Below are 14,759 nucleotides of genomic sequence, written 5' to 3'. Positions count from 1 at the left end.
GCTGTGTCTCAAGTGGTAGAGCAATAGCCTTGAACACACAAGTGCGCAAGGTCCTAATTTCAAGTCCCAAGAGGCACTTACACACACAGGTGTGCTCATATGTGTGCCTGTGTGTGTGTGCATGCGTGTGCACGTGCGCACACGCACACACACTAAAATAGTAAGGCTAAGGCAAGAGTAACAATGCTCGATAGGAAATGTAGTCATTACCTTGCTCATGTAACTGTATCCCCCCTGTACAGTATCTTTACAATAAAAATATATATTTAAAACAATTTAAAAAATTGAAAGTTAAAAAAAATAGTAAGGTTAGGTTCCATCATGTAAGATCTAAGGACCCATGAACATCTGATTTGTTATGCACTAATAATCTAGTATAATCAAACAGGAGAGGGATGAAGTGGCTGGGTTTTTTAAAAATTATTTTTTAATTTGTATTTTTTTAGAGATACTACTGGCTACATTGGGGAGCAGAGAAGGGAGAGGTTGCTGCTTTGATAGTACTCTCCCTATCACTCCCCTCGCTGACCACACCAAAGAAACAACTGTTAGTGGAAATGGGGGGCAGGGTGAAGATGAAGTGCAATCACATCACTTGTTCTCATGGCTGCTACACTAAACAGGGCAGATGAGAGCTCCTTGTTCCTGGGCAAAGGCCCTCAGTAGGAGACTGTTTGTAATCACGTCTAAAATTACTTCATTATTGGAACCAGTGTTTGATCTGTGATTAGCAACTGGATGAAGAAATCAAGTAATCAACCACTGAAATTGTAACCACAAATTGTTCTATAAACAACTAGCTTCCCCCGACTCCCCTATTCCAAGCAACAAACTTGAAAACAGATGCTTTTTCTGTTGTTTTTTGTCCCCATGGGTTTTAGCCAGTGCTTTTAAGCTTTGCACAAGTCAGAGAGCAATGCCTGAAGCTACAATAACCTCCCCCCTCCCCCGCACCCCTTCCCCAAATCTGTATTACTCATGTTGTACCTTGTCAGACTAAGGATGCCTTGGGTATGTTGGAGCTTTTTAAAAAAATGCAACTTATTAAGATTTGGCTCATGGAGGTGAAGAGGTTTACTTTGAAGCAAACTGAGGAGAAACTGCCTGGTGATCAAGATGAACAAGATGAGAAACCCCTTTGGGGATTGGTGCCTTCTGAATGATTTGTTGGAAGTAACTTTTGTTAAGGCATTCAAAAGCTAGCACCCACTGAGGTGTGTATTTCTTTAGAAAACCCTTGAGGTATATTGACTTTTCTTAGCTGGGACATACTTTCCCCTCCACATATGTAATAGCCATAAATTCTACGTATTGTCTAACTTTCACTATGGAAAAGACTGAACTGCAACTAAGCAATAAGGTCATCAGTGCAGTGAAAGTGTAACTACAACCTAACTTGCCCTCTGATGCTTATGGACAACCAAACAGGGGAAGCCTAGAATGTTTCCTTGTTAATCCTATTTGCGAAGTTAAGAGGTAGGGCCTACTAGTCTCCCCATCCCACCCCCAAGAATCCTTATCTTCTTCAAGGATCTGGTTAGACTTTGCATTATACATAGGAAGCAAGAGAGCTCACTGAAGCCAGCCTCTTTCCCCTTTATTCTAGGCTACACAACAGCAGAAACTGTTTTTCCTTAATAGATGATGCCAGATTTCACCTGCCCCTTGGGAAAGATTTCTATATGCCATTAGTAACACTGCCTCTTTTACTCCCAGTCCCCTCCCCCATCCCTCTCCCCCAATTACTTACCCAAGTTTGAAGTTTGAAATGTAACTACTGGGGTTGTACTGTCCTGGGTGGCTATCAAGGCTACGACTCTACCTCTTTAGCCCTGCTTGGGCTGGCTTCAAACAGTGATCCTCAGAGCTCAGCTTCTTGAGTAGCTAGGATTACAGGTGTGAGCCACTAGTGCCTGGCTTGTTCAATTTCCTTGCTTGTCACTGGTGCTCTACCATTTCAACCACACCCTCAGCCCTACGTTTTGCTGGGTTTTTGTGGGGGTTTTATTTTTTAAATTCAAGTATATGTATAAAGAGGTTTAAATTTTGCTTGTTATTTTGGAAGTTGAATTTCTTATTCTTTTTTTGGCTAGGCTGGTTTCAAGCCTCCATTCTCCAAATCTCAACCTCACGAGTCATAGGATTATAGGCCTGAACACCAGTGCTGGGCTATAAATAATTCCGTTTTTGAAAAGAGAACTGAGGAAGATTTTGTGTTGTTTTTTTAAAACCATTTCCTAAAGGACTTGTGGATAAATACATTAAAATATTCTTAATAAAAAAAATAAAAGAACCTTAGAATTGGAATGGATGTAAGGAGCAATAGCACAGAAATAAATGGAAGACTGTAGGTCAGGAATAAATGCTGATAATGGAATTCTTGAATCCTAAAAGCAACATATAGAAAAGATGGTTACTCAAAAAATAGTAGGAGGTAAAGGAAACAGACCAAGAGGAAGGGAAGAAAAAGGTGGAGACTAAGCAAGAAACTTCTGTATGAGAAACTAAGAAATGTTATCTTTTTTTCCCCTCACACTTATGCATTCTGGCATAAACAGCTAATATTGAAATATAAAGTTCCTAAGTCTCCCACATATTTACTTGCTTCCTTTTAGAATTCAGTACCTTGAGGATATGAAGGTCCTCGTCTCCACCCCCCCACCCTGTCTCTCCCCTCCACTCCCGCCCCTTCCATTTCTTACTATGTAAGTTGCCAACTTAAGGTTTTATATCAAAGGTCACCAAGTTATATCCCTGGTCCAAATCTATATGGACTAACAGCTAAGAATCCTTTTTATAGTTTCCAATGAGGAAATACTTAAAAACCCTGTTCTGTGACACTTCAAAATGATCTGAAATGCTAGTATAATAAGTGTCTCTAAATAATATTTCATTGGAACACAGCCATGCATTAATTCACATGTTGTCAGTGGCTGGTTTTGTGCTACAGCAACAGAATCTACTAATTTGAAAACGTTTACTATCTTGTTTTCTCCCCAGCTTTCTATTGCCATAGCTCTGTGATTGGGAAGGGTTAAAGAACTTTCTGTGGGGCCCAGCTCTTAAGCAGATGCAGACACTAGGAAAGTCCCGTGTCTGAAGTTTAACTCAATTCAATGGCTTGCACTTTTAACCACCATACTTTTAGAATCAAGTTAGAACCGCACAATCTTAGGCTTAGAGTCTAACCATAAATTACGTTCTACAGAGGTATATCAAATGTTTACATTTTCTAAAACATAATATTAAGTTTCTTAGTCATTCCCAATGGGATTAAGGGGAAATTTTATCATTTGCCCTTTGCAAAAATCTGCTTCACATAACCAGAAGCAAGCAATTTGGGGTCTGTAGGCTGTTTGAGGACACATTTTGAATCGATTACTTGTAGTTAAAGGCTGAGTTGTTAAGTCAGAAATTTGACTTAAAAAAAAAAAAACCTGTAAAATGAGAGATGTGGAAATGACAACAACAAAAAGTAGTAGAGAGGAGTACATTTGATGCAAGTATATTGTATTATAAGTATATACAGAACGATCACAATGAATATATGCTAAAAAGAAATTAAAATTTGTAGGTCCTGATTTCTGGAAGTTTTACAGCAATAGATTTGCTATTTAGTAAGTTGTGGGAACAGATAATTATTTATGCCAATTTCTGGTTGCTTCCTCAGGCATTTTGACATCTCTTTTTACATTGTACCAAATCAAAACTGGGCTTTCCAAGGGCATGGCTGAATTTAATCAGGAATTTCAATGCTCATCTAAAGCTTCACTCCAGATCTCATCACTAAGGATGAAGGATAGTTGATCCTGTTTTGGGATAGACACCTGGGAGATAGATAAAGGGATGAGAATGAGCACTGGAAGGTCAGGCAGGACCCATTTTGCACATTAAGACACGGAACCTGTACTCATGTCTCTTGCATTTTAAAGAAATATTTTTGCATTGATTAGCTGTCATGGAAGGCCATGCATTTTAGGCACTTTTCTATTTTCTGCTTGTTTATGGAGCACTTGTCTTAGGCACAGCTTAGATCTGAGAGAAAAAGATGAATTCTATGCCTGGCTGAGAGGACCAAGGGCCTTTCAACTTCAGCTTTCTATCACTGCCTCTTTGAATTAGATTACTTTAATGAGTACTATACTTTGTAATTTGCCCCTTCGTTTCTTGTATTTTGAATCAATAGTTTCATATGATTATGACCTTACATTTCTATTATGCTTTCTTTTGGAGATCTTGCAGTTATTTATGCCTTTCTACGGCTCTCTCCTTTTGGTTCTTGTAGAGTCTAAGCAGAAAGGTTTTCCCCGGGTCCATCCTCTAGCTTTTCTGCTCTGATAAAATCATCAGTACTGATAAGTCAGGTTGCTAGACTGAAGATTTGTATGAGGATTATCAGAAATGTCACCCCATGGGCAATTTACAGGCAATACAGCTTTCAACATGGCTTCTTGTAGGCCCCCTGATTTAAATTCCAAATGTTTTCCTGAATAGTCTAGAAAGTATCACTTCTCTGATAACCTTGAATGATTTCTAGTCAGCCATTCCTTATCCCAAAGGAGTTTCACTTATGATGAAATTCATTCAGAGAAGTATTGATCTGTCAGTCATCACAGCCCATTGATTCTCCCCTCCCCCAAGAGCTGAAAGGGTGTCCTTCATGGGGGCTGGAATATTCATATGGCCTCTAGATCCAATTGTTCATTCACTAAAGGCCTTCACTAAACCAAGCAACACTACAAGTGAAAGGGGCTGCTGCTTTAACACAGCAGGACCTGGATATGAGTTTCCTGGTTCTTTTTTATCACTTCACTTTTTTCCATGAGAGCATGGGAGCATCCACTGACACCCATCTGAACCCTTCCCTTCCACTGATGCTAAGTTCTCCAAGAGATCTGTTCTCAACCCCTAACTTCTTATGACTCAGAGAAAGATAGAGAATGTGGAGAGAATGCATCCAGTCCACAGCGTGAAGTAGTCCAAGATGGGCAGAGAAGGAGAAGCCCTGAAGAAAAGAAGCAACACAGGACTTCCCTTTCCTTTTTACATGTTCCTCCAAGCCTCTTGCCTGCTAGAAAGATACTTTATAACTTGAGCCACGCCTCCCAGTCCATGTTTACTGTTAATTATTTGGGGGGAGGGGAGGGAGGGCCTCATGGTTTTTGCCTATAGGCAGCCTTGAACATCCTTCTTCCAATGGCCAGGTATGTAGTTGGGGACCACAGATAGGCATCACACCCAATTTATTGATTCAAATTTGATCTTGCTGACTTTTTGACCAGGTGGGTTTTGAACTATCATCTTCCTGAGCTCTGCTTCCCAAGTACCTAGGATTAGAGGTATAAGGCACCCAATTCAAACATCAGAGGGGATTTTTGCATATATCTATACAGGAGGCATAAAGTCAGAGTCAGTTTATTTCCCATGAACTGGGCTTTACCGAGCAAGTTAGCAGGCTTACTTTAGTGTGCTAGCTTCTTGTATCACTAACATTTTACCCGTAGCAGATGGTAAGTGGCTTGTTATTGGAAAAACAGTGACTTATTCTTGAGAAGTTATACCATGAGCCCTATACCACTGAAGTATAAAGCCCACTTATCAAATTTTAATTACAAAATATTAATGTTATACTCCATCACTTCCTGTGTGTCAGCAGCATGACTCTGTGAGGTCAAGTGTGAAGATCACAACATTTAATCTCATGGCTTCTTTCTGAGAAATGATACATAGCAATCAACTGGCAGACTAGTGTGATGGCTTAGAAGAAGAACCCCAGTTTTCCAAGTATCCATATGGCATTCCTCCTGACAATCTGGCTGAAATCAGGAGCTAGCATCATACACGGTTGCTATTTACAAAAGTCTAATTAGTACCTCTCACTTCCTCATGCGATAGTTTCCCCTCACCCCACCCCCATAGATGAGCAGAGCCAAGCAAGTGACGTCAGAAAGCCACAGTGAATTATTGGGCTTGTGTCAACTCAAGCAGGGATGAAAAATCACCCCTGCGAACTTAATCCAGGAGTAATCAAAGGACCAAAATTTTAATTAGTAGAGGTAGTGATTTACATTTGTTCTCAAGATCCTAAGACTCCACTTTTTTTCAAACTTCTTCATTTTCCTTGTTGTTGTCTGACCCTACTTAGGATAGTTAGTATGCTATTCAATAACTATATTTAATGAATCTTTGAAGATACTATTGTATGAATCCATCTCCATACCTGTCAACAGAACTCATTCAATTAAAATAAGTCAGGGAAAGATTGTATACACAACTGAGCATGGGGGGGAATTTCCACTTGGTACCTGGTTCTTTCACCTATCTATCTCTACTGTGAAAGCTCATGAAACCTATCCAGGACAATTGACATAATGATTTATCATTATGATAGTCAATGGGAGAATGATGCAAAAGTGCTCAGTGAATAGAAAATATAATGGATGTATGTTTTAACAAACATTGCAGAAGTGATCAATTGAAATGGGTGCTGATGTCTTCAACATGCCAACCTTTCCATGTTGCTTTCATTGGTGAATACACTTGATAGCTATAGCATTTTCTTTTGACTCTTCTCATTTGGGAGATATCATTGTCCTTTTATCCTTTTATGTGTGGTTGTGGTTGTGGTTGTGGTTGTGTGTGTGTGTGTGTGTGTGTGTGTGAGCATGTGCGCATGTGCTGATACTGGGGCGTGAACACAGGGCATCATGTTCTTTTTTTTCTGCTCAAGCCTGACCCTGTACTACTTGAGCCACATTTCTGCTTCCTTGGAAGTTGGATTGGATGGGTAGGGTCAGTCAAATGTCATCAGAAGGCAATTAGGAAATACTAATTGAACAATCAAGTTGAGTCCTTTCATTTTTTGGGGGGGGGGGTCCGGTTGTGGGGCCTGAACTCTGGGCCTGGGCACTGTCCCTCAGCTCTTCAGCTCAAGGCTAGCACTCTACCACTTGAGCCACAGCACCACTTCCGGCTTTTTTCTTTTTGCTTATATGGTGCTGAGGAATCGAACCCAGGGCCTCAGGCATGCAAGGCAAGCGCTCTACCACTGAGCCACCTTCCCAGCCCAAGTTGAGTCCTTTCAACTTTGAGTAGATATATCTACTCAAATATCACTAATGAATGATATTTCTCACATGTCTCATAACTGCCTGTGAAGATGTTTACCAGGCAAGAACTCTGAAAGTGTTGTAAATGTCACCAGTGGCCTTGAATTCTGAAACAGCCTTTTCGATGACCAATTTTGAAATGACCAGCATGCATTGCATGTAATATGGGAATTAGCGGGCTTGCTAAAGATAAGTTTCAAGACTCTGTCACAATGCCTACATCATCTCTTCCTTTTCCAAAGAACTCCAAGCATGGTTCTCCTTCCAGCAGTCTGCATGTAGTCAGCATCTAAATTTACAAAGATCTGATTAATACCTCTTACTTACTAATGAGTTACTCCTCTTAACTCCATAGACAAGTAGGGCCAAGAACATGGTGTCAGAATTCTCTAAGTGAATTATTGAGCTTGTGACAATGTGGGCTAGAATGAAAAATCACTCCTGTATATTTAATCCAGGAGCAATTAAAGAGTCAAAGAATTAATTAATGTGAGTTTTAATTTGCCAAGGTCTGGAAGAGGGAGCCTGTTTGTTTTGGGTGCCCCATTACATGTCTTCTTTGATTACAGGTCAATGTGCCTTTGGGGAAAGATAACTGTTGTCTGACACTATTCCTTGGTAATCCATGGGCCAGAAAGAAATGAGGCCTCTGACTCTGCAAAGTATAACCATTTGTTGAATTTGTACTTCAGGCCAGTGCCCTGCCCTAAAGGATGGCTGCTTGAGCAACTGATAGGAGGCAAGGGAACAGAACTGTAGATAATAATAAGAACAGTATTGTGAGAAAATTGATGCTATGCTTGGTAAGAGAATAATGCCTCCAGGAGTCCTGAACAAAAGATTAGGGAGAAGCCCAAAGAAAAATATGAGTATGCCTCCCTTCAGCTCTTGAATGAATCTCCATACATCTCAAAAGGATGGATGTAGCAGATAGAGTCACTGATATAGGGCCAGTGTCCCCATACATATGCTATGTATGCTTGTGGGGTCTCAGGTTCCCTCAACACAAGATGCTGTCCAGTTAGCAAGCATTTGGAGGAGCCGTTGGTCTAAGGCTCATGTTTCAATACATGCTTCTCCATAGAGTATTTTCTCCTTTTCCACAGAGTCAGGTTAGATGTCTAGAAACACTGCCCCTGTGCCATATTGTCTTAGATTAACTGCCCTGGCTTACCTCATTAAAATGCTATTCTCTGTGGCTATCAAAAGCTAAACATGGTTGAATTTTACTGAATAGGAATTATACCCCAATCAACTTGACTTAAAAAAAAAATGTCTTCATAGATAGTGAGAAAGACAGACAGATAGTGATTGTATATAACGAGGTCTGAGTCAAAGATTTTGAGAATGAGAAAGTCATTCTGTCCCTTTGGAGATTCATATCCCATTTTGGTTTCTGGAATGCTAATGCTGAATTGTAGTCCCATAAGCCCTAGACAAGCTAGGTGTGTCAAAGGTAGCTTTAATAAAAATGTTCTGGGGATATAGTGTCTTGTACATCTCAAGACATTATGTTGAAAACGAACTTTACAACTTGGTGGGGGAGGGAGGAGCTGGGGAGGTGGGGAGGGAAGGGATGTTAGGGGAAAAACAAAGGAGGAGGTAACAATGCTCAATAGGAAATGTACTCAATACCATACTCGTAACTGCCACCCCTCTGTACAGCATTTTTACAATAAAGATATATACTAAAAAATGTTCTAGGGATAGCATAATTCCCAAGAAAAAGAAGATGTCACAAAACCCGGAATTCTATGTCTCCCAAGCTAAACATTAAATAGCTTTTTATTACTTATTTTGTTTGTCCCCAAGCCACAAAGAATTGTTAATATCCCTTTCATGCAATTGGTTGGATATATCTCCTCATAATTCTAAGAATGAAATGCTATCTTGTTTTCCTTGAAGAACCAATTCTGTCTTTCCTGGGTAGAATCCTCCATGCTACTTCCAGGGACCTCTTTTCTATTTTTTGTTTTGTTTTGTTTTTGGACTTGAACTCAGGACTGGGGCACTGTCCCAAGGCTAAAGTTCTACCACTTTAAATCACAGAGCCACTTCCAGTTTTCTGGTGGTCCGTTGGTGATTAAGGGTCTCATGGCTTTTCCTTCCTGGGCTGGCTTTGCCCTGTGATACTCTGATGTCAGCTTCCTGAGTAGCTAGGATTATAGGGGTGAGCCACCAATGCCCAGCTTAGGGACCTCTTCTTAGAGATGCAATTTGAAGGATTGCTCTACTTCATCTGAGCGTGCTGACTGACTGAAGTTTTTAAGTGCAAGTGAGGTCTCTTAAACCTTTTGTTTCTTCATTACTATAGTTTTTACCTCTCCATTTCTACATTTTCTCTAAGCCAAGAAGTGTCCCCACTTACAGCAAAAACATGTTTGAAGTCCTCCCCATAGATAAATAAAAACCTGATTTTTTTTAGTTTATTAAATAAGAAGCTAAATGTCTCAGACTAGGGACAAACAGAGAGCTACTTCAAAGCCTAAAATCTAGATCACAAACAGCCGAGATGATATCACAAATCTCAGAAAGAATTAATCCTTCCCAAGGATTAATCAGAACAAGTTGATATTGGCATGATTATACCAGAGTCAAGATTTTGTTGTTGTTGTTGTTTGGAAACCAAGTTGAGGGCATTCGTGCAATTTCTGTTTCTGCCCATAAGAGGAACCAAACAGAATAATCAAAAGTAGATCAGTTGTTTCTTACAGAAATCATAATCATATTTGCATAAACATTAGTATAATTAGTAGTATACTAATGTTTGACTTCTTCAACAATTTTGTATTATATTGACCTTTGTTACAATAAAAAAGGCCAGACCTCCCCCCAAAATGCATCTAAAACCCAGAATTATGGGTTTGTTTGGCACAAGACTCTTCCCTTAGCATACTTCAGATTGTCCTTGCCAGGAATTGATGAGAACAGGCTATATATGATCAAGAGACTTCTTGCCTATCCAGTGTTCTTGGTGTGATAAATGCCAGAATGAATGATGAAATGCCTCAACAAATCAGGAAGAAAAGTGCCCTAGGAGAAAGCAACATGTGGAACAATGGGAGACTTATGACACAAAACTCTCCTATAATCAGCAATGAGTCTTTAATGATTGGAATATTCATGCCCTCTGATCTCATTTCCCCATTGGCTAGCATGAGTCTCTGTTTTCTTCTCTAGCCTGTCCTGAACCATCTTCCCTGGAGAATAACTTCTCATTCTTCATTGTTCTGCTGTGTAGTTCCTTCTCCTCCAGCTACTACAAGACTCCCATGTCTAAAAGCTCTTCTTTAGCTCAGATCTCTAGGTCCTGCCAAGTTCTATATCCTCCTACCCAATGACCAACCCAGCCACTCAACACAATAGTCAGCATAGTTCAAAATAAAATACATGCTTCTTATAATCAAAGCAATAAAAGGCTTCTCCCCCTTCTTGAACTACTTTCATTAGCAAATGGAGCCACAGTTCATGTTACATCACCTTTGCCCCCAAGCCTTCCTGTCTTCTCCATGGGAGCTATAACCTTCATTTTTCTGCCATTCAAGTCCTGTCATTAAGTGTATGTATCCGTGTGTGTGTGTGTGTGTGTGGGTGTGGGTGTGGGTGTGTGTGTGTGTGTGTGTACATATCTCACTTCTCTCAGAACCTTTCTTTTCTCTAGGGATCCCTCTCCATTCCTTATGTCCATGATCTTTTCCATTCTCTCAGTGTTTCACAGTCAATAAAGAGCCTTTATCTTTGGATCAGCTAAGTATCCTGTGTTTGACTACACATATTAAAACTTGAGTGTGCCGACTGCCAGTGGCTCACGCCTGTAATCCTAGCTACTATAGAGGCTGAGATCTGAGGATTGTGGTTCAAAGTCAGCCTGGGCAGGAAAGTCCATGAAATTATCTCCAACAAAACACTGGAAAACCTGAAGTGGAGCTATGGCTCAAGTGGTAGAGCGCTTGCCTTTAGCTGAAGAGCTGAGGGACAGCGCCCAGGCCCGGAGTTCAAGCCCCATGACCAACAAAAATGAAAATAAACCTCGAGAACAAGTAGAGAAATATATTACTAGAGATTATATAATGTCATACATCTAACATTGTATATGATCAAGAGACTATCTGGTGCTCCTGGTATGATCAGGGCCTGCATTCCTATCTTGCATACTACATGGAATGAAGTGACTTTTATTTTCATGAATTACTAGAATTTTAATCTTTCATGAGCATTCATTCTAAAATAATGCTGTTTTCCAAATGGGACCACATTAGAAAGAAACTGACTCTTAAGTTTCATGAACAAAATGAAAGTAAACATGGTCTATAAAGTGGAATGCCTAACTTTCAGCATTGACATTCTTGGTGCCTAAACACATGATGTAAATACATTAAAAAAAAAAATTGAAGCAATAGCCTGGCACCAGTGCCTCACTCCTGTAATCTTAGCTACTGAGGAGCCTGAGATCTGTGGATCAGGGTTGAAAGCCAGACCAGGAAGGAAAGTCTGTGAGATTCTTATTTCCAATTAACCACTCAGAAAACTGGAAGTGACACTGTGGTAGAGCACTCGCCTTGAGCTGAAGAGCTGAGGGACAGCACCCAGGCCCAGAGGTCAAGCCTCATGACCTATGATAAAAGGGAGAGAAATGGAAGCATTTTCAACTTTTAACTACCCCTCTAACACATGAAAAATGTACAAACTTTCAGAATCAGCTCAATCCCATAAAAAGGCAGGTGGGAGCATAGTTTTGGGTAACTTTTCTTAGTACTTCACAGGATATATTCACTAGTTCAGCAGAGTCATTTCTTTTCATCTCTAATGCTCCAGAGGCACTTTCAAATCCTGTCTACATTTGCCCCCTTGGAAATCACTTAAGATACCAACTTTAGCAATAAGGATATATTTCAATGCTCTTGACTCTGGACACTAAGCTAAGGATTGATCCTTTTGTCAAGATCAGAGGTCCTGGATAGGAGCAACTCACTTTCATGACCTAATTCTTCCCAAAGCCTCCTGGTAATACAATGCTAGAATGTGAATCCAGTTCTGCTCCATTCTAGTGCCGATGCTTCCTGCACAATTCTAGCATTGTCCCCAGGTAGTAAAACAATATCATTCTCCATCATTACTGTCTTTTACTGGTTTTACTCTGCTTGACTTTCATATCTGTGTGTCCTGGATCTTAGAAATGGTGTTGCAATGGTGGTCTCCATTTTTTAGCTATGCAATGTGATCTGTCATAAGTATTCAAGGAAAAATAAATGAAGGCCACAATACTCCAATAATACACTTCTTTTTTTTTAGTTTAAAAATGTTGTCAATATAAATCTTATGTACAGAGGGGTAACAGTTACATAAGTCAGGTAAAGAATTCATTTCTTTTTGGACAGTCACCCCTTAATATACTTTTAATGTAATATGTGTCAGTCATCCAGGTGAATTCAACTAACTTATGTTAGAAGCCAGATTTATCAGGGATGGTTGTCAATCAGCAGATATTGAAAACCTTCTGTGTGATAAATGTTGATACTTGGTGAGCGATACATTAACACACTTTGTCCTTAAGAAAGTTAATATGTAACATGCAGGCAGAGAGGCCATTTTTGAAAATCCCTTAAGAATACATTCAATAGAAAATAAAAATGAAAGATAATTCACCAGGGAAAAGGACATTCTTGGTTCATATTATTCGGCTGTATAAAATCAGAATCTTAGTTCCAAGTAAATAGACTGGTAGTCTTCCTTCCCTCCCTCCCTCCCTCCCTCCCTCCCTCCCTCCCTCCCTCCCTCCCTCCTTCCTTCCTTCCTTCCTTCCTTCCTTCCTTCCTTCCTTCCTTCCTTCCTTCCTTCCTTCCCTTTCTTCCTTTTTCTTCCTCTTTCTCCTCTTCCTCTCCCTTGCCTCTTTTCTTCTTTCTTATGCTAATTCTTGCCATAGCAGTTGGCTGCTTGGCTTTTCCTAAAAAGTTGACCTGAGAATTTTCTGGCCTACTGTGGAGAGTTCCTAATGTAGAATGTTCCCTAACTAGGCTCCAGTTGTGAATTTTTAATTATACGCGATCGTTTTCAGTAAACAGAACTATGGGTTCAATTAATGCTTGTCAGATCCAATTCTTGTCTAACCTGCAATTGAGCTTCACTCTGTGGTGTCTGCAGACTTGGATGTGGGCAGCTCTCTTTTCTTTTCATTTAAATATATATATATATATATATATATATATATATTGTAAAGGTGTTATACAGAGAGGTTACAGTTATATAAGTAAGGTAATGAGTATATTTCTTTTGGAACACTGTTGCCGCCTTCCTCATTTGCTCCCACTTACCCCTCTCCACTCCCCTCCTCCCCATGTTTTAAAGTTTATTTCCAACATAGTATCTGGTGAGTGTCATTGTTGCATTAGTTCATCCTTTGTCCTGCTGTTTCTCTGAGTCTCTTTCCTTTCCATGGATCAGATAAGCTTATATACAAGGGTACATAAAATAAAGACAAAGGGTACAGAAAACTAAAACTAAAAAAATAAGAGCAACTGCTAACAGAATGTAATAAGAACCTCTTTTTTCCAAATCTTAGAGTTCATTTTGATACATATGGTTCTATGCACTTAGCCATTGGGCTATTGTTGATACCCTGCTAAACATATCATTATATCCTCCACTCTCCTGCCTCGGGGGGAGGGGGGGGGGCTTCCAACAGTGAATTGTAATGGTGTTCCTTGGAAATCAGAGGCAATGGATACAGCTGCTTCTTTGGGGATTTCTGGGAAGGAACCTGTGTACCAGTGGGTTTCAAGGTATGATCCATAGGGAAGGAAATAGCAGCATCATGTGGGAATTTGTTAGACTCACCAATTCTCAGGGCCTGGATTTGCTTCAAACAGCTTTCCTGAAACCTAACTGTGGTACTGGAACTAAAGTGTGGCATCTTTGTGCTATGCAGAAAACTGAGAGACTATGCCTGGGGGAGGGGGTTGAGGAGAGCAATGAATAAACCATCATGCAGAGACAGAACAGGAAAAGGAAATGGAATTATATAGAAAAATCAGAGTGGATTTTTACTATACTCCTTAACAGATTTGTAGTCCTTGGTTCCAAGGAACAGAAGAGAGGTGAATGAGTAAAGCCCAGGTTTAAGACTCAGTTTTGTTCATCAGAGTTGTCCTGTCCCTGCCAAGGTGACAGTAGCATGGGTATACTTTATAAGGTATGTCCATTATGGGAAGGAGTTGACAATAATTGCCAAGCCCTTTTCTCCACCAGGTAACTTTGTCATCTGGAAACCATCTGGGTAGGCCAGGACATGGAATAAAGCAAGCCATAGGGCTACATAAGGATTAAGGCCTGTGCTTCCTCTCATTAACCTTAGCATTGATCTTTATACAACTAAGTTAACTAGATCAGGCTCTTTTATTTGATCTGCTCTGCTGATATCCAAGTCGTGTGTGTTTGTGTGTGTGTGTGTGTGTGTGTGTGTGTGTGTGTGTTTTCCAGTCCTAGGACTTAAACTCATGGCTTGGGCACTGTATGTGAGCTTCTTCTGTCCAATGCTAGCATTCTACCACATGAGCTTTCTTTTATATATATCTATATATGTCTATATATAGATATATATGTGTTTTCATTTTAAAAATACTGTACAGAGGGGTTACAATTACATGAGTACAG

The 14,759-nt window shown here is 40.0% G+C and overlaps 1 protein-coding gene across 1 annotated transcript in view; it reads left to right on the top strand.

The window, feature by feature from the left end:
• Nucleotides 1-13,826: 13,826 nt before the first annotated feature.
• LOC122095389 (heparan-sulfate 6-O-sulfotransferase 2-like) overlaps nucleotides 13,827-14,759 on the top strand; it is a 49,725-nt gene continuing 48,792 nt past the window's right edge. The window contains exon 1 of the mRNA XM_042665796.1: nucleotides 13,827-13,888. Coding sequence (XP_042521730.1) covers nucleotides 13,827-13,888 — 62 coding nt within the window. The remainder of the gene's footprint in view (nucleotides 13,889-14,759) is intronic.

The sequence above is a fragment of the Dipodomys spectabilis genome, unplaced genomic scaffold (assembly GCF_019054845.1).
Source record: "Dipodomys spectabilis isolate Male_0828 unplaced genomic scaffold, ASM1905484v1 ptg000347l, whole genome shotgun sequence".
Lineage (NCBI taxonomy): Eukaryota > Metazoa > Chordata > Mammalia > Rodentia > Heteromyidae > Dipodomys > Dipodomys spectabilis.
Note: the sequence above shows the minus strand (reverse complement) of the source record. Positions and strands in the feature narration are given on the sequence as shown.